Genomic DNA, 26,440 nt, shown 5'->3' on the forward strand with positions numbered 1-26,440 from the left:
TCAATTAACTAATTATGTCTGCAAAAACCCTACCTCCAAGTAAGGCCACACTCTAAGGTTCTGAGTGAACACAAAATTTTGGGCACCACTATTTAATCCAGTACAGATGGATAAGTGAGTGTGTGTGTGTGTGTGTGTGTGTGTGTGTGTGTGTGTATGCATGTGCATGCTCCCATGGCTTTCTTGGCTCAGCCTTGTCCATTGAGAAGTTTTGGGAACAGTGACAGCCCAGTGGTAATTAACACTACTGATACCCAGACTTTGGGACATAAATACAATTCTCCTTTAGATGGAACCAGATATTGTTGTATAAATCTTGTGTAAATATTTGTGTCTAATTCTATGGAGTATCTAGGGAAAATACAAAATGAGCCTCAAACACTTCCATAAGAAAGTCCCAAAGAATGATGGAGGCATGTCAATAAGACACAGAATCTGCTCCAATGACACAACATGGCAGAAACTAAGGTAATCAGAGCATCAAGATAAATAATTCAAATAACCTGTTGTAACTCATTAAATAAAACAGAAATATAAAATGCAAAATTAATATAAATAAATACACAAGAAAATAAGTGGGAAGAAGAGAAAGCTTTTCCTTGTAGAAGAATACTGACAAATAAATGTAGACGGAATGATGGAATTAAGAAAATCACTTGGTAGCTCTCATAGGAATCATTAATTCAGCAAACTTAAATGGATGTTAAAAGTTTGGATTAGTAGTTTCATATGGAATACAATCTTTATATAAATTCTGAGTATCTTCCCACAAAGTATTCAGCACAAAAAGACAAAAAAAAAAGATTAGGTCTATAATGGTGACACATGGCAGATGACTCCTTAATGAGATGCTCAAAATTATTGTCACCAATAATGGAATAAATCAAAATCTTGTACAACCTTATACAAATCAGTGAGATATTATCTGGGATAGCATTGTCAAAAATTAATATTCTGAATCTAATCTCAATGAAGCATCAGAAAATCCTAACTAAAGAATTCTATAAAATAATTGTTCCATAATCATCAAGTATAAAGGTCATTAAAGTGAAGAACAGACTGAAGATATATTCCAAATTGTAAGAGTCCTCTGAAGTGTGGTCCTGAGTATGATACTTTCACTATAAAAGGATGTTACTGGAACAATTGGAGACATTTTACTGAGGTCTGTGCGTTTGATAGCAGTGGTGTGCTAATATTAATTTCCTAATTTTAGCAGCTGTTTTGTGGCATCCATGGGGGAGGACTTACAGAGGGGATGAGGCAAAATATCAATAACTTACTTTCAAATTGTTCACGAATAATATATTTGGATGACGTCTGCAACTTTAAGATGAAATTTCTGCTGAATTAAAGAGAAAAAAACATAAAAGAAATAGTATGTAATTTATATGGGTCTTCCTCCAAAAGAAGACATGAGGATGATTACCCTAAAGGACACATATACAAAGAAAGGGCATAATATGAGTAGTAAGAAAATATAGAATAACAAGAATAACACATAGCCACGTTTTTCAGAAGGAAAAAGACTTAAATTATTTAATCATTGTAATATTTTTCGTTTGGCTTAGTCATTTTTCAAGGAGGGTAAGAGTTCTGGCATATTGTGTACTGACTTCCATAACCTCTTCAGGGATACGCCTTTAGAAAGTACTGAGACTTACTTTTTCAACTATGTATTTACTAAGCCATTTCTTAACCTTCTTCTAAAATATCTATATGTGTATGTATATTTATATGTATGTATATATATATATATTTGTTGTTGTTGTCGTTTTTGGTGAAACATGCATTCTACTTTTGTATTCACCACTAGGAAACTTACAGTCCATTTAAGAGGGGTTGGGTGTATTCACACCTAATGGGTACTGTGCACACTCTCAGGGGGATGGACACGCTTGTAGCCCTGACTCGGGCAGGGCAAAGATAATATATGTAATCTGAACATTTTTACCCCTGTAATGTTCTGAAATTAAAAAATAAATAAATAAGAGCATTGGAAACATTGGTATTGACAAATAAATAATTTATTCTCATATGTCTTTATCTTTAATACATTCAGCAGTGTTTCAGCCCCAGTCATTCACCCTGTGGGCTCTTAATTATGTTTATTGTTATTCGAAATTCTATATGATGTATTGTTGTGACATTTTTGAGATACTTAAATCCTATTTTGAAAATTGTGCAATACCTCTCTCAAACTTCTTATCCAACTCCCCTTGCAGTTCTTAAAATTTAATTTGCAAAGTGTGCTGACCTCCAGAGCTCTTCCACCTCGGAAAAACATTAACTACTATAAATATGCAGCAGAATCATCATGCTCATATAAACAGAATTCTCTAGAGACATTATCAAAGATCAGTAGAGCATACTAGTTAAGCCCATGGGAGGTAAAGCCAGATGTCTGGATTTTAATCTCAGACTCTCCACTTAATATCTGGCTTTATATTAACTATTGTTAATATATTTCCCTTTTTTCTGATTTAAAATAATGAGTACAGAAACTAATATTGGTATTAATGTTATAGGATTGTTGTGCATACTAGAAATGTTTTAACACAGATTCTGGCATATAGTATTTTCTCAGTACATACTGATCATCATTAAAGAAGCCCTAGATCTCAAAGGAAACTAAGAAAACCCCAAGTGTCATGTTTTATATAACTATGCACATAACAATGCAGTAATGTGTACCAACTTAAGCACTATTCTCTTTCTCATCCTTTTACTCCACCACCTTCATTGATATACCCTTTTGAATAAAATAGGGTTTGTTCTAATCCGTGTATTTTGAAGTATAAAGTTAAGTCTAGTAGGCCAAGTAGTTAGCACTTTAAATATAATCACTGAATTTTTCAAAACCTATTTTTAAGCAGGGATTGCTATATACACTACACAGATAAAGTAAAGCTTAGATGGGTTATACCACTTACACAAGAAGTCAGATTTGGAGCCAAATAACCTGGAAATTTAAGTCAAATAACATTTCATTTTACTCAAACCCAGGTTTAGATGAACAATCAAGAGTTAAAACTGCTCACCCTAATACAAATAACATTAAAAATGTCAATTTAAAGTATCTGGGACTTAATAAATGTAGCAAATTTTCATTAAAAAACTAACTTCAACAATGCTAGTGTGAGATCCACATTTAAAATCAGACAAGTTCACATGCCTCTATTTATGCAGTATTGCTATAAAAGTGAATTCTCATCAAGTTATGAAATTCACAGTGGAATATAAAAGAACTATGTCTTCAGCTTCCAAATAAGATATTTCTAAAATAATTTGGCTGCCATTTGGGCAAATATATATGTGTGTTTTGTCTTGACAGCTTGTCAACTGGCAGACAGTCCTTGAACATCACATTCATTTCAATTTGATATTGGTAAATTTCTGAATCAGAATTTTATTTTTCACTTTCTGCACAATGAACCCCACCCCCCCCAAGCCTTTGCTGGCATTCCTTGGGGCACACAGCTGCAGGTGCTGGCATTTCTGCAGTAGCAGAGGAAGAAAAATGAAAGAAGGAAGGAGGGGAGGGAAGAGACAGGCTAAGACAGAACAGTGGTAGCAGGGAGAAAAAGAGATGGTAGCTGACCTTCATCCTGAAATTCACCTTCATGAGAAATGAAGGGAATAATTCACACTTGACAATAAAATTGTGCAGCTGCCTCTGCTTCCTTTAACCAGAGAAGCTGGAGTCAAACAGAAACCAGACATCCAATGCATAAAATCGACACATACGGAAAGGTCCGAAGGCAAGGTGGAGAACAGATTAATAAAAACAAATTTAAAAACCACAACAACCAATTCTGTAACACTTAGTTTCTTTATGCCATACCCTTACCTTGTATTTTATTATGCAACTCTCACACAACAAAAGTAAGATGGAAATTATTATCTTTGTATTGTAGCTAAGGAAAATAGGCAATAATCTCACCTATCTTCAATGTAAACCATATAATAAAGGATAGAACCTGGATTCAAAGTCACATCTGAATTTTAACACATTCCCTGTGATTTTTAGAAGACGTGTCACAGGCTAAAGGTTTAAATATATATAAATATAGATAGAGACAGATAGATACGCATATATGTTAGTGTGGATTATTTGTCTACTGCCTTAGCAAAAAAAAAAATTCAGATGGAGAAAAATACATATATTCATATATTTACATGTATACATAGACACTTTATTATGTAGCTAATGATACTTTTTAAATCCTTTTCTTTGTTGAAGATGGCCTTGACATTTGCAAAAGTTTCTGGGGTTTTCTTTTTCAACGTATCTATCAGGCACATGACTTATATACACAGAAATGGGAATCTCTGACACATTTACAATTAATACAGATTTGGCATGAAGATGTAGAAATCATAATAATGGGGCAAAAATAACATCTTCCTTGTTCACTGTTTATTAGCAATTAAGATAAAGTGTGCTGTGTGTATCGTAGGCAAAAGTTCTGTAAAACCATCTTACTCTAATTTGGATGAAAAGATGAATTAGGCAAGTCCTCTGACCTAAATGAGTTGACCAAACAAAAAGAAAAATAAGTGTAGTGTTTCTCAGTTCATGTTTTTGTGTCAGAATAAAAAAGAAGTGCAAAGATGGAGGTGTTTTTGCTTATTTGTGTTTCTTTTTTGTGGGGGGGGGGGGTGATGGTAAAGGGATAACTTCCTGCCAGAAACTCATAGAAGTTTTCCTAGAAAAAGTGTCATCTCAGCCAGCCATAAAGAAGCAATTCAGCTTTGATAAGCAGGAATAAATAAACAAAAATAGAATTCCTTACATAAGAGCTAGATAAAATAGAGTCTTGGCAGAAGAAATACATGGGTAAGATATGAAGACCTGAAATCACTTTTGATTTGCTGAGTGTATCTACCAAAGTCATGTTGTAGGTAGGTAAGAAAGGAGATCAAATGAAGCCAGATTATCAAAATTCCCTTGGTTAAGGAGCTAGGGAACTATTCTAAGAAAAATGAATACTTATGGAACCTAAGGGAGATTTTTTTTTCAGTATAAATATATACATACAGTACCTAAGAAGTAACATGGTCCAAATCAAACATACTATTTGAAACATTACTAAGACAATCTATAATCCAGTGGAGGCATTAACATCTGTTCTAGGAAGGTGGTCATAAGAATGAAATGAAATGACACATTAAGATTACATTGCAGGCTGGCTCAATGGCTCATGTTTGTAATCCTAGCACATTAGGGAGGCCAAGGTGGGAAGATTGCTTGAGGTCAGGAGTGCTAGACCAGCCTGAGCAAGAGTGAGACCCCCATCGCTGCCAAAAAATAGAAAAATTAAACTGGTGCGGTGGCTCGCACCTGTAGTCCTAGCTACTCCAGAGGCTGAGGCAGGAGGATTGTTGGAGCCCAGGAGTTTGAGGTTTGCAGTGAGCTGTGACGACTCCACTGCACTTTAGCCCAGGGGACAAAGTAAGCCCCTGTCTCAAAAAGGAAAAATATACAATATATTACATTGTAGTCAGGAGTGACTACTAGAATTAGGGATTAAATAGGCAAGATACTGCTGAGGCTTAATGAGAAAGAAAAGATTCAACAGTATCTCTTACATTTTGTACATGGGATTTTAGAGAGTTTTGGAATAAAGTCACAGAAGTCAGAAAGCAGAAAAAAGTAATATCATTAAGAAAAAGTAATGAGTTGATTTTTAATGTGAGATTTGAGCCTAATTGGGTATCCAGGTGAAAGTGTTCCTGAAGCAACTGGAATGTGGGTGACCAGCTTAACCAGCAGATAAAGCAGGGCAAATGGTTTTAAAGCCATCTACATTAAATAGATGGCTAAAGACATGGGCTGACCAGGAAAGACAGCTGGGGAAAGTAGACAGGAAAGAAGTGGGTGGGGGTGACGAAAAGAAACCAAAGGAGGAGAAGGAGGAAGACTAAAAAGATAAGGCTGAGAAAGGAAGAAGAATAGGAAAAGGCAATGAGAGAAAGGGAAAAGAACTACGAGGAACAAAATAATTTTAATGAGAAAGTGACAAGGGAAAATCATTCAAACATAAAAGGAGCAGATCAAGTAGAGGAGAAGAACCAAGATATCCCCTTTCTCAGGAATACATGAGAATAAGTTACTTGCAAATTAAGGCACTTGTTCTACCAATAATTTTTCTTTATTTGAAATTTAAATTCCAACTAATTTCCATGAGGAATGTTATAAACACACACACACACACACATACACATACATGAGTATCTCACTGGATTCCTAAATAAATTAAAATGTCAAAACCACATTGGGAAGGTAAAGACATTCTGTACTGTACCTCCTAAAAATGGTCACAAATTTAGCATTGAAAACCATAATCAATACCTTGCCTTTATTTGAATCAACAGTAAAGATGTTGTTGAGGACATTATTCAGCCATATATTTCTTCCTGGTGTTTATATTTAAGTATTTGTAATTTTCTTGAGCAGTTACCTGGGAATAGAGTTCTTGATCAAGTTTTTCTCTGGCAGAAAATTCAAGGTCAAATTTTTGAGCTCCACATGGTAAATGTTCATGTCTGTATTTACCTAATTCTGGCCTTCAATTGATATTTCTACCTGTGCTTTTTATGTGTCTTATTGTGTTTACCTACTTCTAACTTTTGCGATGTCACTGCATAGCATGTGCCCTTATAGGTTGTCTTAAATGCAATTTGAAACAAATCAGGGTATATATTACACATAGAAAATTACTTTTTAATCTTATCCTTTGAATTTTGGATCCTGTGTACTACTTTTGACAAACAAAAAGAGCTCTAAAATCCCTCCTTTTATTATTTAACATCTGGGGTCAGAGGTTTCCTGTATCAAGGCCAGGATTTGGGGCTAGATAAGCAAGTTCAAAAAGGGAGAAAAGATTGAAATCATGTTTTGAAATATACATATATATTGATCTGTAAAGTGTAATGGATGCTTCAATGGCTCAGAAAAAGTGAGAGTGGGTCAATGGTGATAGCAGGGCCTCCTAAAAAATGTTCAGTTAACATAGACACAAAAACAGAACTCTCTTTGGTAACAGTGATAGCCTAATCCACTCCAGCCTTCGCCCACCAGCTCAATCCAATATCTGGCTCACCACAGACCTAGACGGTTTTCTGTTTCTCTATGTGCTGCATCTGCATGTGAATATACACAAACAAATAATTAAACATCAAGCAAATATCAATAGGATTAGCTTGGCATGTTGGAACAAATCTTGATAAATCCGCCTCAGTAACAATACTCAAACTACAAGTCCATGAGAGGAATACAAATTCAGCCTATTGAAGTATTGTCGTGTAAGGAGAGATATTTTAATAAAATTGCTCCTCCGTCAGTTCCTATTACTAAGGGACTAAAGCTATTGAGCTGCGGAACTTAGGCCAAAAAGGGGGATTTGGAAATGCAAATTAGAGATAAGACGGTAATAAATGTCTTTTATTCAGCAACACACCATCCTTGATGCCAGGAGCTATTTTAAAGATGACTCTTAATAGTTCTGTGAAATTGGAAGCATACATACCCAAAATGGACATTTCTGGCACAGTAGCATGATAGGGTCCATTAAGAAACTCCGGTGCATTGTCGTTGATGTCTTGAACTTTAATAATAAATTCAGAAGGAGGCTCAAGAGGTTTGCTGGTCTCCCAGTCCACTGCCTGAGCTGTTAGGGTGTACTCAGCCTTTTCCTCTCGGTCAAGTCTTTTTATAGCATGGATATCTCCAGTTACATCATTTATTTGAAAGATTGTCCCAGCTCCATCGCCTGATAGGATATACTTAATTTTTTTGCTCCCAGGATCCAGGTCTGTGTGTAGCTAAAATGAAAAGTGGCATTTGTTAGTGATGGAGCAATCTGCAAAGGTTTTTGTTTTTCTTTTTTTAAACTGTCTCCTGTTTAAATATCAACTTGGTTCTTGTTACATAACATCATCAATTTCTGCTATAAGTAGCAGCACAAGGTTATATACAGTGGTGTGGATATCAATCAATTATAAAATATAATGAAATTCATTTAAATAAGTTAGAACAGTTTGGTAAAAGTACTGTGAGCTATTTAATATAAGCTGTCATGCTTTTAGAATGCTAAAAGGGTCAAGAAGAAAATACAAAAATGTGTTTGTGTTTTTCAACATATCAGTATATTTATTTAAAGTTACTATAATAAGCTACCTTTTATGGATCATTATCTGTGTGCCAAGGAGTATGTGAATTACTTCTCATATAATCATTCTCTTGATTTTTACAACAAAACAAATGAGTTAAGAATATTTCATATGAACCATGAGAAGTATGAGCTTTAACACAACACATAAAAACCTCTCCAAGGTTCTCATTTGGTAAAATGAAGTGTGGTAGACCCAGAGTTCAATTCAGATCTGTCTGCTATATTTATACAAACAAATATAATTCCAATAACCTGAATTATACTAAGATATTATGTTTTTAAAGGGCTTTTTTCCTTTAATTCTTAAAATTTTTCTGGTTCAAGAAAATCATTCCCATTTTATAGAGAAGAACACTGAGGTCAGAATATGGGAGCACATTTTCCAGAAAAGGAACCCCTTCAGAAAATGACAACTTTCCAACAGAAATCCAAACATATCTCAGGTAATGGCAACAAACATTCATTTAACAAATATGAATTGAATTTATGTATCAAGCAAATGCTCTGCCTGAAACATTTTGGTATGTGCTGGGGAGAATAGAATCCCTAGTTTTAAAATTCCCACAGTTTGTTCTTAAGAGGAAGACAAGAATATTCTTATATATAGTGCTTCTCCTTTATACTATGTTGACTCCTGTTTTTAAAAAGCACTACAATTAAATAATATATATATGTATTTTTCAAAGAAAAGTTCATTGCAAAGTACTGTCTAAATGCACATATTTTCAGTTTAACTCAGTTACTTAAATGCCAATATAGTTCCAGTTATCACACCATGAGATTTCAAATATTTGCTCCTTAAAAAAAAAGAAATAAATAAAAACAATTCTTATGGAAAGAAACTCCTAGAAATTCAAAAGATATTGTATTCTCTTTGGATCTCTTCTATTCAGAACAGGCTCTATCGCTTTCTTCGCCAATTTAAATTGTATTTAGTGCTTCAATAAGTGAAAAGAAAGGATTATAAAAAAGACATAAAATAGCAACAAAGAATCCAAATACATCTAGATCTCCTACTTTACTTTTGAACATTTTAAAAAGTTAAAGCATAAGATTACATCAATATTTATTGAATCTCAAAATGTATCCTTTTCATTTATTGTATTTAATTTATTAACAAGAACAAATATTGAAATGCCACTTTATCTTAATGAATGTGGGATTATAATTCATTAATGTGATATTAATCCTAATTTATGATCATTTTAATTTATGTGCATTTTAATATTTCCATTAGCATTTTTATTAAAAAAAGAAAATTTGAATAATATATCATTCATGGAAGTTTCCATTCACATACAAGGAGTTCTTGAGAAGCAGAAGATATTGGTATGTATCGCTTTTCTCCACAACATTTTGCTAATTAACAAATAAACAATTCAAATTGGTGCTATTATTATTTATGTTAAAAGTTATTTGTGTCATATTTTCCTTCCATTTACTAATACCCTCTAATTAATAAATTGTATTATAATTTTAGGTTTGGATGATCCCTTGTGTTTAAAATTAGCAAAGGGAGAAGAAAGCTAAGATTCAAGTCTCTCTTACTATACAAATGGGAGAAATTAACACATTTATTTGAGTTTCAGTTATGTTACCTAAAATACGGTGATAAAACTTCTACCCTTAAGAATTGATTTTACAATCTGAGACTATCCATCTATTTGAAAATTATTAAAACACAGAAGTGGGTATATTAAGTGTTTATTAACCAAAACCATTTTTACTTCATACCATGTTCAATCATATACAACTATCTGAAAACATTCTTTTTTATTATTTTAGCATATTGTGGGGGTACAAATGTTAAGGTTACATATATTGCCCATGCGCCCCTTCCCCCTAGAGTAAGAGCTTCAAGCATGTCCATCCCCCACACATTGCACATCTTTCTTGTTTTGGTTGTATATACTAAGATTCATCTAAGTGAAAGCACGTTCCCAAGACTTCATTCAAAGATAAACTTATACATCATAGCACTTTGAAAAAAATGAAAAAAAAAGTAAGGAAAAATCTTAGTAAACATAGTATTCTTCCTCATTCTCCTGGAAATTTCATTTTTAGTTTATCCCAGTAAAATCCAGTTCCCGGAGTAATGATAATCTCAAAAACAAAATACTGTGTATCTATCTATGTTTGCTCATTTCATCCTATTATTGGTATCTCTCTCTCTCACACACACACACGCACGCATGTGCACGCTTGCACATGACTTCTTCAGGTAGTCAACTTGACCGTACAAAGAAAAGATTGTAAGTATACAAAAATAGCAATTTTCAGACAGCAAAGGCATCTAAGACTCTAGGTCTGGCCATCAGAAGTATCCTGGGTATATGGTTCCAAGTTGCTTCTTCTTTTGTTAGTCTTCGCATAAGTGTGTGGAGCCCTGCTCATTTCAATGCAACATCACTTCCCCTGTCAATGTATCCCATCCAAGGACCTTCTCTATAAGATTATGGACCCAAAGACATCCCAAATGCACTGAATGCTCACATATTGTGCATAATCTAAGAGTGTTATTATCATCTCTTTTAGGAGCTGCTTCTGTTAATGAGAGTTGGATTAAGGATCATATGCAAACTGGTCTGGGGAAGTGGGACTCCTTGGACTGGTTGTGGTACAAAAAAAAAAAAAAAAAACAAAAAAACACTTCATCTATTCATTTAATAAACTCCATGCTCTTCCCTGTCTTGGGGTGGAACTAGATTAATAAATTATACAGCCTGTGTCTCTGCTCTCAAAGAGCCATAGTTTTGTTGTAAATAAACAAAACATTTAGAGGAAGCATATCTACTACCATTATTGACTACTTATTATCTGGAAAGCATTTTTTATGTATAGCTCTAATGATATTCTCACAACAAACTAGAGACCGTTTCCTAATTTTCCCAATGAACCTATAGAGATTCACAGATTTTCACAGAACTTTTCCAGAGAATGCACAACTTACAAGGGATAATCTTAACAGCACAAGCTTTAGAGTCCGTTTCTGGATTTAAATGCATGTTCTAAGAGCAATGCTAGGAAAAGAACAGGGAGATATGATGGCATACAGCAATTTTATCTAATACAGAGAGGGAAGTGTGGAAGGATAGAAAAAGACTTCCCAGAGAAGAATGATTAAAACTTCAGATCTCAAAGAGGGAGAAATCCTATGCCAGGCACAGGTAATGATATGGGTAAAGATCTAGAAACAAGAGAAAGCATAGCATGCTAGAGAAACTAAATATGATTTAATCTGGATGGAACATGCAGTTAAGAAAAAGAGAGGTAGCAAGGCATAAGAATAGAAAGCAAGACAGGTGCCAGATTATGCAGAGCTGTGAAACCAAGATACAGAGTTTGGATTTGACTATAAAAATCACAAGAGACTGTAAATATATAGAAGGGTTTCAAAAAGGAGCCTGATGCCATAATAGTTTTGTTGCAGTAACACCATAGGGACTGGTGTGTGCTTACAAGAAAATGTCATGGAAGCAAAGAGGAAAGGGAGGGCAGAAAGAAAATTCTGACATCAGTTCACAAAGCTTTCTCCCTTCTGATTCTCAAATCCAGCCCAGCACCCAGTATCTGCCACATTTACAACCAGATGAATCCTGAACCCCTCTGGCCACTCACTGCAGCTGGGATGGAGAAGCACAGAACGTCAGATGTGCAGTGAACAATCCCAGTCAGTCTTCCACGATCACCTTTCAATTTCAGGAATCCTAACAGTACTGCTCCATAATTGAGCTGCATTGTGAGTATCAGCATCATTACACATTCATCATCTTCAACACCTCCCAATTAAAGGATAAGTTTTTTTTTTTTTACTATAAAAGTAATGGGAAGAGGTATTTGCATTTCACTCTCCTTTGTATTTCCTCTGCCTGGTAAAGTTTCTGGCAAAATTGTTGGATGCTCAATAAATATTTGTGGAATCAAGTGAATGTAAAAAAAAAGAAAAAAGAAAAAAAAAAGAAAAGACAAGAAAAATTTTCAAAGCAATTATTTAAATAAGGAGGCAAAGAAATTTAGAAAAGCTAGGCCCAGGGACCTAAAATATTATCTACAACAAATGCAAAGCCCCTAAGTTTCCCTAAGTATGTATTGAAATTTAGCATCCAACATAGGAACTAAGACTTAGAAGACAGACTGATGGAAGAAAAGATGACCAGATGATGGATAGATGGATGGCTAATGGATGAATAATAGATGGATCATAGATGCCAATTATCTTATACCTAGAAATCACTGCTCTCAGAATCAGAGTAAGATTCCTGATCTCCAATATCACCCACATTTCTCTCACGGTGGTGAATATTGATTGTCAGAAAAAATACATACTACTTTCCCATCCTCTCACAAGGATCTCCCAGGACCTGGAAGTAATCCTAGGAGAGTAGAGCTTAATGCAGATACATTTTTCTTTGTAAGTACCTATTTTAACATCAAATTATGACTCGGTTACCATAGAAGACCAGAGTGTGTCATTCTGCCTACTTCTTCCTCTAGAATGAGATGGGACCTGGGGCTGAGTAAACTACATGGGAAATGGCTTCCTCATCTGAAAATCAGATAGTGCTGGCGTCAGAATTTATTTTGAAATTCCACTCTATCCAGAAGAACATCATGGAAGAATCTCTCTAATTTCCTCTCTTCCTCTTGAGAAGCATTCTGGGGGCAAAGGGGAAATCACCGTCTTTAAGAACCCAAAGAGTTAACAGGGATCACTGCAACATGAATCTATGTCTCTTGCTGAACTCTATTTTTCATGAACCTGCTGACCCTTGGAGAAGAGAGCAAGCCTACCTCTCTGGAATCAAATCACACCTTAGCACTATTTTCTCAGTGTCTAGTATAGTGTCTGTCGGCTATGGGTTATCAATCTACTGGTGAATGGATTACCATCCCATTCAGTATCAAAGATGAGACAGAGGCTTGGACACAGTATTAGTTTTTGGCCTAAGTCTCCAAAATGATGACAATGTAGGACTTCAGTCTAGAGCAGGCACAAGTTTAGGCTGCTAGGAGAGTGAAAGGACAGGTAAGGAAAAAAAAAAAATCAAGAGAGGCAGAAGTGTTCTTTGCATGTTTCTCTTTTGCACCCGACAAGGAGCAGGAGTTAGCCTTGAAATCTGATCATTTTAACTTCTAGTTCATCCTTCTTGGGCACTATAGAATATCTCACAAAGGATGTTGACTAAACATGAAATGTCTCATTCAAGAAAGGGTGAGGTCCCACCATTGCATAGAAAACAAACAAACAAACAAACAAAAAACCCCAAACCTTGATTTTGATACTTTAAAGCTAAATAAAGCATCATATGATGGCTGTAGATGGAATGGGAGGTGAAAGGGCGTCATGGTGTCATATTGAACTACATAATTTGTAAAATGCCTTCACATGCTAAAATGTTGCACTCCTATAGTAAATCTAGATAATCCAAATATAATTGTCTTTCATTCAGACACTCCATTCTTAACAAGTTGTAGAAACAAATTATATCACAAAACCTTAAGCAAGGTAATAGGTGTAAAAATACCCGAAGAGTTTAGCTAAGACCAGGTTGGGAATATGCAATAACTCTGATGATCACATACTCTAAGAAAAAAAATATATAGCTCAGTGAAATAATAATAGTTCTCAAAATAATTCTCATCCAAATCAAGTTACCCTTAAATTTGTCTTAAGAGGTAAAAAAAAAAAAAAAGGCCAAAGGGGAAACAATCCCTGATTAAATGAAAAGAACACAATATCCTACACTAAAAATCACTGCTGCTTTACATAATTAATTAATTGATAATTCTAATGTTTTACAGCAGACAAATGTGTAGCATTTGATAACTCAGACATGTGTTCCTTGCATTCTGTGTCAGCTGCTGGTGTAAGTATTGAACAGTGTGGCCTGACCATGGGGACAGGTGCCCAGAGAAATAGAAAATAGGAAACAAGTCCAAATTAACTGCTGTTTTTGGCTGCAGACATCTGAAAACACTCAAAGAAAGGGATGGTTGTTTGTGCCACTCTTTTAAAAAGGTAAGTTCCACAAGGGCAGGACTTCTATGTACATCATTGATCACTATACCCAACAGCAAGCATGGTTCATCGCAAATACTAAATACTCACTAAAGTCTAATTTTTCTCTCTTTTTTGACTGCATAGGATCTATCTTAATGCCCTACACCAGCAGTCCCCAACCTTTCTAGCACCAGGGACCGCTGTCATACAAGACAGTTTTCCACGGACTGGGGAGGGGGAGGATGATTTTGGGATGATTCAAGCTCATTACATTTATTGTGCACTTTAATTCTATTATTATTACATTGTGATATATAAAGAAATAATTATACAACCCACCATAAGTTGGGGACCCCTGCTCTACACTTTGTTAGTGATTTTACATGGATGAAGGGCTCAGGTGACAGAACCAGATCTAACCCATTGAGTCAGATTTCAGATCATGCACATTTTAGCATAATTTTATAGAGACCATCAGGATAGCACTAGCGGTTAGCATGGAGACATCCTGATACCCTAGATGAGGGATGGATAGAATAAAGATACCTTTCTAGTTTGCCCCTAAATGGCAATAGGGATTTAATATATACATTATATGCATTTAGAAGCATGTGAACGAAATCACATGATACAGGCACATTCTGTACAGAAATGTACATTTTGAAATAGAATACACATATAAATAGAAAGGCAGTATACCCAATAACTCAGCTAATAAGAATGCAGAGGGAGGATACTGACAAGAAGAGATTGGCAGACCCTTTCCCAAGAGATTTCCCAAGCTGACATTCATGACCTTGGCACATTTGCTACCATCTTCTGTCTAGACCGTAGCTTTACAAGTTTGCAAACATGATGTGTCAGCCCTATGGCAAATCCATCGCTCTTTAGCTAGACTCCAATAAAGTTCACAGGTCTCATTTAAAAAAAAAAAAAGAAAACGCAAGGTATTATTGATAAATAGCATTTCTCAAAGTCTAAAATACTTAAGTTATCATGAGGAGCAAAATTTCTCATCACACAAAGCCTAACCATTCTTATTGACAGGTTTCAAAGAAAGCAGAGTTAGATGAATTAATTCTGTAATAATGCCAGAAAATAAAATCACTTAAATATGCCCATTTTATAAAAATAATTTTAAAAATACTACAAGGATTCTCAAATGCTTTATTCTTAGAGTTTTTCTTCTCTTTTGCATACTGGGATGGAGACTCCAATATCTAACCAAGGGTCCACAGGAAAATAAAACAACAAGGCATACCTTTACTGGATATATCTTATGTGTGCTGATAGCAGCCTGGTTAAAATATTAAATCTGACAGACTTGGAAGTCAATATGTTTCTCTAAGGTAACCAAAGATTTAGAGTAATAGTTCAGATTATGGGATCTATAATGAGAGTCTGAGAAGAAACAAAGCAAGTTAGGAGCAAAGATACTGAGAAATTTACTTAAGCTCTCCAATATTCAGCTTCATCATCTGTAAAATGTTTTTAATAACAGTGCCTACACTTAGTGTTTTTGTAATGATTAAAATGTGACAATATATAATTCTGTTAAAGGAACGATATGTTCTAGAAACGATGATATTTAAATAAAAATATATACAGGGTGGATTCTTGTGGGGATTAAATTTGGGAAATACAATAATGGGTTCTGCCCAACCAGGAACTACTTTCCAAGAAAAATATATATCTATCAACATATTCTGGATCATAATTCAACGTACAACATCATTTGTAATACAAGTAAGAATTTAATTTCTTGAGCTAAATGATCTGGGCACAATCTGATTTTAACCTCTTATTCATGTTGACCAAGTTACTTAATGATTACCTATCTGGTACTTGTTCACCAATTCAATAAGTAATGATGGTGAATATATCTGGAAGTTTTGTGTCTTCTTACTCAATAAATATAAGCCTAGAAGTGGGAGACGGGTGGTAAATGTGCATTGGGTCAGTAAAATGTTTCAGGGGGAATGTGAATGAATAGTGATAGAGGAACAATTACTGAAGATGTTTAGGTGAATAGATCAAAGAGTAGATGGATGGATAGATGGATGGATGGATGGATGGACGGATGGATGAAGAAATTGGTGGATAAGAGAAATAAGAGGAAGAATGCAGGTGAATGAATGATAAAGAATGGGTAACTAAATGAGATTCTCATTCATCACTCCTTTTATGATCCAATGCACAGTAAATGTTTTGAATCAATGGATGAACAAACAGATGGATGTATTGATGAATAGGTATCCTGACAGGACCATGAAGTTTCTCACTAAAAGACAGACTTAGGGAAGACATAATAAATCATTTTTTTTTTCTCAGAGCATTATTCCCCATCTTACATTAAAGCAGGCATAGACATTGGATGTTCAACTATAAATTAGAAGAAATACTTAAATGAAGACCTTTGGTGCATATTCAATTTTCATCAAAATAATTTCTCTTAAAAAATTCCCTGAAGACACTTCTCCCTCTAGAGAGAAAGACAGAGATGGAGATGGAGATGGATATAGATATAGACATCTATCCATTTTGCAAGGAAGGGGAAATTTTATGCCAAGTAAACACCCAATGAAGTAACACATGATGTAACTAAGAATAGGATTGGAAAAAGATGCCCAGGATTATCAGGCAAACAAAAGAAGAGGATTTTATAGAGATATGGCTATTTAAAACAGTTATAAGAGAAATTTTTCAAAAGGCAAGTGGAGCTTTCAGTTATACTATCCAAGAGGGAGAAATTCTAAGATAATGTATCAATGTTAATTATGTTTCAAACTACTTGATTAACCAGAATACTAATAAGAGTTGAAAATATGAGATAGATTTCTGATGTGGTAATCACAATTACTTGCTAAACAGGATGTATCTTGTTAGCCAAATAAGTGACAAGAGCACAGTGGGAAATAATACAGTGGATGACCAAATAACAGTCATCCAGTGACTCTGAAATATTTGTAAAGGGAGTGAGGTCCAGTGACTCTGAAATATTTGTAAAGGGAGTGTGGGTCCGTCAAAATGCTGTGAACTTAGAGGAGCACTGCAATTGAAGTTAAAAAAGAAATACTTAAGGCAGGAGTTTAGTTTGGGCAATATAATAAGGGTATGATAGTGGCCCATCATGTTATTTTTTTGTGATCAAAAAGCCTGATAATAACTTAGCTGAGTTACCCACTCCCATCCCTTGAGCACTGTGAACAGTCTCAATTAATGCCTTGTAAAAATACACAGGTTCATGACCAAAATACTTATTTCACAGAAATAATCACATTTTCAAGTTTCAGCTATGACTACTCAATGGGTGGATGAATGGGTTGATGAATGGATGGATGAATAGGTAAGTAGATTGATAATAGAATTAAGATGAAGAGGATGGATAGGTAAGGGCTTTATTGAAGAATGCATGGGTAAATGGAAGACTAGATCAGAGGACAGCTAACTAAAGAGATTCTCAAGCATCCTTCATTTTCAATGAGAATCCAAAGACCTGGGATGAATTAAAACTACCAGATATGATCTTGGACAATTCACTTAATTTTTTCCTACATTAAGTTCCTCTTGTTAAAATGATACTAGCAAGGCCATCAGCACCATCATCAAAACTTTTATCAGATAGTTATAAGGATAGCATGTATGTGAACGTTTTTTTTTTTGTTTTTTGTTGTTTTTTTTTTTTTTACCTTTTGAACTCCTATCCTCTCAAGTATCATTATCTCTATACAGTCAGTGCTCCATATCCATGGGTTTCACATCTGTGGATGCAACCAAACTCACATAGAAAATATTAGAAAAAGTAAAAAATAATAGAAAAAATTAAAATAATACAATTGTTTAACATACAGTGTAATGACTATTTACATAGCACTTTGTTTAGGTATTAAAGGTACAATTGAATATGCCTTATCATAAATGCTTGGGACCAGATGTATTTCAGACTTTCAATTTTTTTCATATTTTGGAATATATGCATATACATTAATGAGATATCTTGGGGATAGGAGTGATGTATAAACACAAAATTCAACTATGTTTCATATACACCTTATACACATAGTCTGAAGGTAATATTATACAATATTTTTAATTATTTTGTGTGCATCTCTCCACTGGTGGCATCATGTCGGTGGTTAAAAAGTTCTGGATTTTGGAGAATTTTGGATTTCAGATTTTCAATTAGAGATGTACAACTTACAATCTAGAGATGATTTAGGGTATACAAGAGGATGTGAATGGGTTATATATTTTATATAAAGAGCTTGAACACCTGTAGATTGGGTATCCAAGGTTGGGGGGTGTCCTGGACCCAGTCTCTTATGGATACTGAGAGGTAACTGTAATGCATATTTGGAAATGGAGCCTAGAACACCATCAAATTATCAGAATTAGATGCTAATAATACAGCCTGCAACACTGTAAATGTGTGTGTGTGTGTGTGTGTGTGTGTGTGTGTGTGTGTGTGTGCATCTATGTATGTGGGTTTCCCCCCTCCGCTTCCATGCCATCAACAAACCTGGCATTTGGCTGAAAAAGATATCAAATAACAACAAAACTTCAAAGGAAATCTGAAATATCAAGATGCCCTTATTGCTTCACACTATAAATAGATCTGTTGGAAATCTGAATAGCTTCTACATTAATAATAAAATTCATTTTTTTTATGAAAACAGAATATTTTGTTCCATTTCTAATCAAAACCAAAAATAATCCTTTCAAGCCTACTCGACTTGTTCCCCCTCTAAAAATTCGTATATTAAAGCCAATCTGACCAGTGTCCTTATAAGAGGAGGAAACGTCGGCATAGAGAGGGACACCTGGATAAGGGTAAATAGAGAAACAGCCATATGAAGACATGGCAAGGAGATAGCCATCCCCAAGCCAAGGGGTGAGGCCTCAAGAAACCAACCTGTTGAAACTTTCATCTTGGTCTTCTAGCCTCCAGAACCATGAGAAAACTAATGTCTGTTGTTTCAGCCACTCAGTCTGTGGTATTTTGTTATGTAAGCCCAGCAAACTAATGCATCCTCCTAAAGCATTCTAGCTATTTCCCATATCAATAAATATGGATGCATGGTGGTGGCTACAGCTTGCAATGATGCTACTCATAGGTATGACTCTAGGTGAGGTAGATGGAATAGCCTCCCCAAAAATATCCCCGCCCTGATTCCCAGAACTTGTAAATATGTTGCCTTACCTGCCAGAAGAGACTCTGCAAATGTAACTCAGTTAAAGATCTCAAAATAGGGAAATTGTTCTGGGCTAGCCAAGTGAGCCCAATCTAATCACATGGGTCCTTAAAAAAAAAGAAGCTTTTCTTTCTATGTTTGGAGGGAGATATGACTGCAGATTAATGATCAGAGAGAGGCAATCTTGCTGACTTTGAAGAGGTAAGAATGGGGACACTAACCAAGATGTGTGTGTGTATAGGGTGGGGGAGGTGTTGTTCTAGAAAACTGGGAGGGAAAGGAAACACACACAGCCCAAATAATTTAGGACAGATTTTCCTAATCATGGGAGAGAAAGAATCTAGGCCCTCAATAGCAAATACAGCTGTGTACCAGATCAATTCTGTGGAGCACTCTAAGGAAATAAACAGCAGATATACCTAAATATTTTTCATGCAAATTTGGTGTAAAAACAATTACTTATAATGATATTTTTATTATTATAGAAGAAATTCTTGTTCCCTTTAGAGGACTTGGCTAATCAGGAGCTAGGCACAGTGGCTCACACCTGTAATCAATCCTAGCACTTTGGGAGGCTGAGCCAGGAGGATTACTTGTCAGGAGTTCAAGACCAGCCTGAGCAAGAGCAAGACCTCATCTCTACAAAAAATAGAAAAAATTGGCCAGGCATGGTGATGTGTGCCTGTAGTGTCAGCTACTCAGGAGGCTGAGGCAGGAGGATTGTTTGAACCTAGGATTTTGAGGCTGCATTGAGCTATGATGATGCCATGGCACTGCAGCCTGGGCAACAGAGCAAGATCTCATCTCAAAAACAAAAAAAAGAAAGAAAGAAAGAAAGAAAGAAAGAAAGAAAGAAAGAAAGAAAGAAAGAAAGAAAGAAAGAAAGAAAGAAAGAAAGAAAGAAAGAAAGAAAGAAAGAAAGAAAGAAAGAAAGAGGAAAGGAAAGAAAAACGAAATGAAAAGAAAAGAAAAAGAAAATTTGCCAAATTAAATAAGCGTTTAGGGCAAAATAAAACATGCCTCTCCCATGGGCAACAACCTCTGTTAATTATTTGTATAAAAAAGGCATATATAAAATTATGCTACACTTGATATGACACTTTATATCCAATTTTGCATCCTACTTTTCCCACTTTACTGTTTTTAGATAAATAATGACATGATTGACTTTATGTATATTTTTTATATAAATAATGCACATTAAAAAATTATAAATATAACTTTTTTGAGACACAGTCTTCAGCCTGGAGTGCAGTAGCATCATTGGAGCTTCCTGCAACTTCAAACTCTTGGGCTCAAGAGATACTCCTGCCTCAGCTTCCTGAGTAGCTGGGACTACAGATGCGTGCCACCATGCCTGGCTAAATTTTTTTTCTATTTTTAGTAGAGACAGAGTCTTGCTCTTGCTCAGGCTGGTCTCAAACTCCTGACCTCAGCAATTCTCCCATCTCTGCCTCCCAGAGAGCCAGGATTATAGGCATGAGCCACTACACCTAACCTATAAATGTAATTTTTGAGATCTATTAATGAGAGGGACTTGAATTTTTATAACCATTCCCACTCTTGTCCTATGTTGAGGCAATTTGCATTTTTCCATGCTTATGACTAATACTGTGACCAGCTTCTTTGATCCAGAAGCTATAAAATGTAGATTCACTCACAAGGAAAAAAATCCAAAATCTAGGCAATGCCTTGAATATATTTTTAAACTCTATGATTTATAAACCATGTATAAATGTATGCAATTTAGCAAAATATACTTGCCCACTTTCTAACAGTTGGGAAATGAATATTAAAGCTTGTTGAAAGACAGTGGAATATATTAATAGTGTCACATTTTGACCAATAATCATATTCATAGATGATATTAAACTTTATATATGTTTTCTTATATATTGCTTTATTTGATTTTTCCCACAAGTGTAGGGGATTCTACTGACAAAGAAAGAAACGAAATGCCACAAAAAGATTTGAACTCAGGTTTTTTCATTTCAAACTCAGCTCTTTTCATTCTACCCCACCACCAAATTCTCAATAACTGTTTATCATATTAAAAATATTATCTAAATCGAAATTAGTTTATCTTAAATGCCCTCACCCAATCTTTAGTCTTTGGGATCATCAGTGATAATTTTTACTCTTAATAACCAATTCAAGTAGTGGAATAACATTTGGGGGAAAAAATGATAGGGTAGGCATAACAAAACCTGAGTCAGAAAGCTTCAGTTTATGACCACAGCAAAGTCAAACTTGCCTTGTTTCAATTTGATGAAAGTTTTGCAAACTCTTCCCTCTCTCGGAACCATTGTGAATATTAAATGGAATACTGTGTCAAATACACAACATAAAGCTAGCATATTCAAGTTCCCTGCCCAAAATATTCTTCTTTGAAGGAAACTTAACAATAATTTGCACATTAAAGCAATTTTTCTAAGGTGCTAGGCGCTCATCTCAAATCACAGGTGAATATTATCTCAGGTAATTATGAAGCCCTGGCAATCTAGATAGCCAGAGGTATGCAAACATTTTCATACATATATACATATATTAATGTATATATATATGCTTAGAACTGTGTAAACTTTAGAGAGCATCAGAATCACAAGTAAAAACCCCTCCAGTCCAGGGGCAAAGAATTGCAAAGAATTGAGATGGGGCAAAAAATTGCATTGCTAAGTTCCTAGATGATGCTTATGTTGTTGATCCAGGCACCATACTCTGAGGACCACTGACTTAGATACCAAAAAGTTATTTCTTTCTGTGGTTTTTTTTTTTATTTCTTTTGTTTTCAATCCTGAAATATTCTAAGTGGAAGTGTTTTATTTGACGATGGTAAATGCCACTTTCAATAAATGATTCAAAATGTTTCTGCTAGAGAATAATCAATTTTTAGTTCCAAACATTTTTAGGGACTTTCAAGTATCTGTGTCTTGAATACTAAAACACTTAATTATGTAGAAATATAGTCATTCGACAATTATTTATAATTACTTCTAATACTACTACTATGTGCCTAGCATGCAGGTTTTCATCCCATCCCCTTTTTAGAGAATACAGGAGAGTCACTCTTTTTCAAGAGTTAAGTATCAGGCCAAACTTACCTGCTCACCCAGATCCACAGGTACATGGAATATTTAATAACAATGTCCCTTCCCCACCTCTGACCTCAACATCCGCTATTGAAAGTTGCTGAAAATAATAAGCTTGCTAGACTTTATCAATGTGTGTTCATGTGAAGGTTAAAGAGGTTCGCATGCAAAAATTGCACTCATAAATATACAGGATCTTGGTGATTGATGGAACGATATAATCAGGATAAATGAATATTAGTTTCTGTAAAAAAAAAAGACAAACACAAACTAAAAACCTTCTTATATAAGCATGTAGTAATCTTCAGTTGCTGCAACTCTAACTAAAATTCAGCCTTCTATTTTTAGCATCTCTTCTTGTTTTGGCAAACACACACACACACACACACACACACACACACACACAGAGTAATTTAAATAAAAAGCCATTAGTTGTCCTGAGCAGGATTATTTGTAAGACACTCTTAATATGCAATTTCCCATAGAGTCACTAATTGTTCCTTACTTTAAAATTAATTGTTCTGAGAATCAGATGCAGTTGGTAATGTAAGTATCAACCAGGCAGAGGATACTACTCCACATTAGCATCCACATGATTATTCAGTCATAATTAATACACTTCTAAAATAAAGTGTTGACAGCACTCTTATTCAAATATATAGCATATGTTTATAGTCTCACACATTGAGGTACACACATAATTATAATATATGCATGAGAGAAATTGCAGAGGCAGTCCAAGGAGCCGTGCTTACCCTAATTGAAAACCACCATTGTCCAATTAAAGCAGGTGAGACCATGGAGTGGCAACACTGTCAAATGCCTATCAGACATGGCCAGGCTGATTAAATTACAAGACGAAATACAACAAAAAGAGCAAAGAAGTTTTTGCTGTTCTTGTTGTGGTTGTTTTAATAGAACACTGAAACGCTAATGGAAATCAGGATACCATTTCTCCTTACCTCGGTTAGGAATTGATCTCAGCATAATAATACGTTATTATAGAAAATACCAAGTAGCTAAAAAGGTTCAATTTTCACCAACATGGTCACCTTTTGGAGGAGAATAATTCTCCTTACTTGTCAGAGATGTGACTTTGATAACTTTAGTTCGAGAAACTGAAAAGTGCCTCATTATATTATTCTTCTCTTTTTTCTTTTTCTTCCTTTGAGCTCATTAGGAAGTAATTAACATCTCATGTGTAATTAAAGAGGAATTACCCCACACTTGTTTCAGAGCATCATGCAACATGAATTTCAAGGGGAGCTTAAACTGGGGTCATTCTTCGGCAAAAGCATAATAAACTATTCCTTTCAGGAAATGTATGTCATGAAATATTATGAAAATCAAGACTCATGGTAAATAACCATTTAACCCATAAATGATTTGACTTCAAAAGTATTCTTTTTTATAGTCATGGAGGAAAAATAAAAACAAAACAAAACAAAATCTATAGCATTATTATTTCAAAAATGACTATTACCAGAATCCGGTCAGAAGGTAGCAGGATACGTTGAAGGAGAAAGAAGAAAAAATGAAGACAGAAAAAAGTTGTAAGCATATATTAAGAATCTACCATGTGCCATGTATTGTTCAAATGGCTTTACATACATTATTTATTTTCACGATATCACCACAAAGTGGTTTTTTATTTTTCTCATTTTATAGATGAGAAATCTGAGATACAGGGTAGTTAAGCAACCTGTTCCAGGCCACACAATCACATAACGAAATAAGAAGAAGAGCCATGGAATTATGGTCTTAGAAGGTGTGTGTGTGCATATGTGTGTGTACACATTTACCTTAGGAATGGGGGGAAAAAATCTATGTTCCAAACATGGAAAGAAGGATATAGAATGAACATTTTGAGGTTTGAGCCTTTGGCAGAGTATTTAAATCACAAGACAACAGATAAGAAAACAGATATTTGAACCTAAGTATGCCTGACAGCAACCCATTAATCTCCAATACCTCACATTTCTGTCCAAAGTCTTCTGATTTATTTATAGACAGTTTTGCTTCCTGTCTTTGTAACACCTTCCAAATTAACATCCTGATCTGTGTCCTTGTTTGCTATTTCTTCTAAAGGGTCAACTCTTGAATTCACCAAACAGATGAAAACCATTAGGTGGTAGAAGGACTTTTCTATGTCCTTAGGTTTCTGTGACACCTAACAGATGGAGCATATGCCCACAAATGAGCCAGCATTTAGACAAGTGTTGTCTGTGAAACCGGGACAGACAAGATGCAGTGTGCTCATTCACAACTAAGAACTATTAAAGGATTCATAATTTTGATTCAATAGGTTCCATTATTTCTTTTGTGAGTCTACATAAGTCTCGTTAATGGCAATGGCAATTATATGTAGACACATACTGAAGACTGGCATCTAGGGTGTGCTGAGCTAATGGCAACGTTTGGGAGGAAGAAATGGCTACAAAAGGTCTCATTTAAGATGTTATGCACTTTTTATTTGAAGTGGCTAATTACCACCATTGAACTCTGCCATTAGTACCTTTCATGAACATTTCAAGGATAACGAGTAAAAAAACAACAGATGCATTAGAAGGCATAGCCTGAGCTGTTGCCTGTGATCTCAGTGCTCCACCAGTTAGCCTTGGAAATCATTCATATTCATTTCTTTCCTCTCTTCTCTTTTGCCTTGATTCACTTGTCTTGTAATTCAACATCACCGTACAGTAAAAAGAGTATGAGTTTTGAAGTCACTTAGTCCTCAACCCCAACCCCAGCTTTGTGATTTAAACATCATGTAACTTTAGACAAATCACTTTACTTATCTTAGCTTCAGTTCCTACATCACTACAGAAATAATAATACCTTAGAGAGTAAGTATGAGATTTACATTAAGTACAAGTATGTCTGTTAACTAGCAATAGTAGATGCATAAGGTGACAGTGTAGGTATAGGTAATATAGATATACATCTGGATTCACCAAATATTATTTTATTTCTACTTGCTTATGTTTTCACTAAATATACACACTATACATATATTTTTAAATGTTAAATTATGATCTTTATATATATATACTTATAGATATATATATTATATATGTATGTATTTGTAAACATCCTAAAATTCTACTTGAAATAATGCTAAAACTGCAATTATATTTTTGGCTATACACCTCCTAGAAAATCAAATGCCAAAGATTTAGTTAATAATTCTATTAAAAAGTCACTTCATTCACTAGTTGTGCTACTCAAAGCTAAACTTTCTGGGTTACTCAAATCACGACTAATGTTGGCATCTTGTGTGGCACCTGATCAGCAACTCTTCTGATCCAGGTGTTGTCCAACTCTGAGCCAACAGCGGGGTCTGTGGTGATGCCTCAGGAGATAGAGCACGAGGGGCCAACCAACCAACGTGGCCTGCAGCGTGATGCTGACATCTCACCTTTTATCAACTTTAAATGTGGTGTTCATTGAAGGTATCATTTGACAAGAGAGTCTAGCTACTTTAAAATATTTGAAAATCATTGTTCTGAATATTCTAATCCTATCCGTACAGTACATAGAAATAGATGCGAACTCCATTTCAATATTATTTGTATAATCAGTTCTTCCCTTTACTATAGTTACTTCCATCAAATTGCACTTTTCATATGATAGTTGCACTTTTTGTGACTTACATTAAGGAATGTTAGAAATTAAAAGCCCTATGAAACACCTCACTGTGATATTATACAATAGGAGTTGAGAATGTTGTTCGTTTCATTGCCTAGCGTAGTGGCACTCAGGGAAAATTCTTAGGTGAAAAGAAGTATTCCCACCACTAAGATAGCAACCAAATTTCTTGAGATGATCCAGTGTTTTATCTTATGGTACATTGATTTGTACTATTAGATTTTGCACTTTACAATAGATACAAGCAAGCTGAGAGTCAAATTTTGGTTGCCAACAATAGCAAAGTTACAGGAATTCTATTGTATAATTTTGTGTATTAGCTAAATTTACCGT

General features: G+C 34.9%; 1 protein-coding gene across 2 annotated transcripts in view; it reads right to left on the bottom strand.

Moving 5' to 3' along the window:
- CDH8 (cadherin 8) overlaps positions 1-26,440 on the bottom strand; it is a 359,018-nt gene that overhangs the window by 234,528 nt on the left and 98,050 nt on the right. For both annotated transcript variants that reach the window (XM_012781565.2, XM_012781533.2), the window contains exon 3: positions 7,533-7,827. In XM_012781565.2, coding sequence (XP_012637019.1) covers positions 7,533-7,827 — 295 coding nt within the window. The remainder of the gene's footprint in view (positions 1-7,532; positions 7,828-26,440) is intronic.

This window comes from Microcebus murinus, chromosome 20 (genome assembly GCF_040939455.1).
Source record: "Microcebus murinus isolate Inina chromosome 20, M.murinus_Inina_mat1.0, whole genome shotgun sequence".
NCBI classification, from domain to species: Eukaryota; Metazoa; Chordata; class Mammalia; order Primates; family Cheirogaleidae; genus Microcebus; species Microcebus murinus.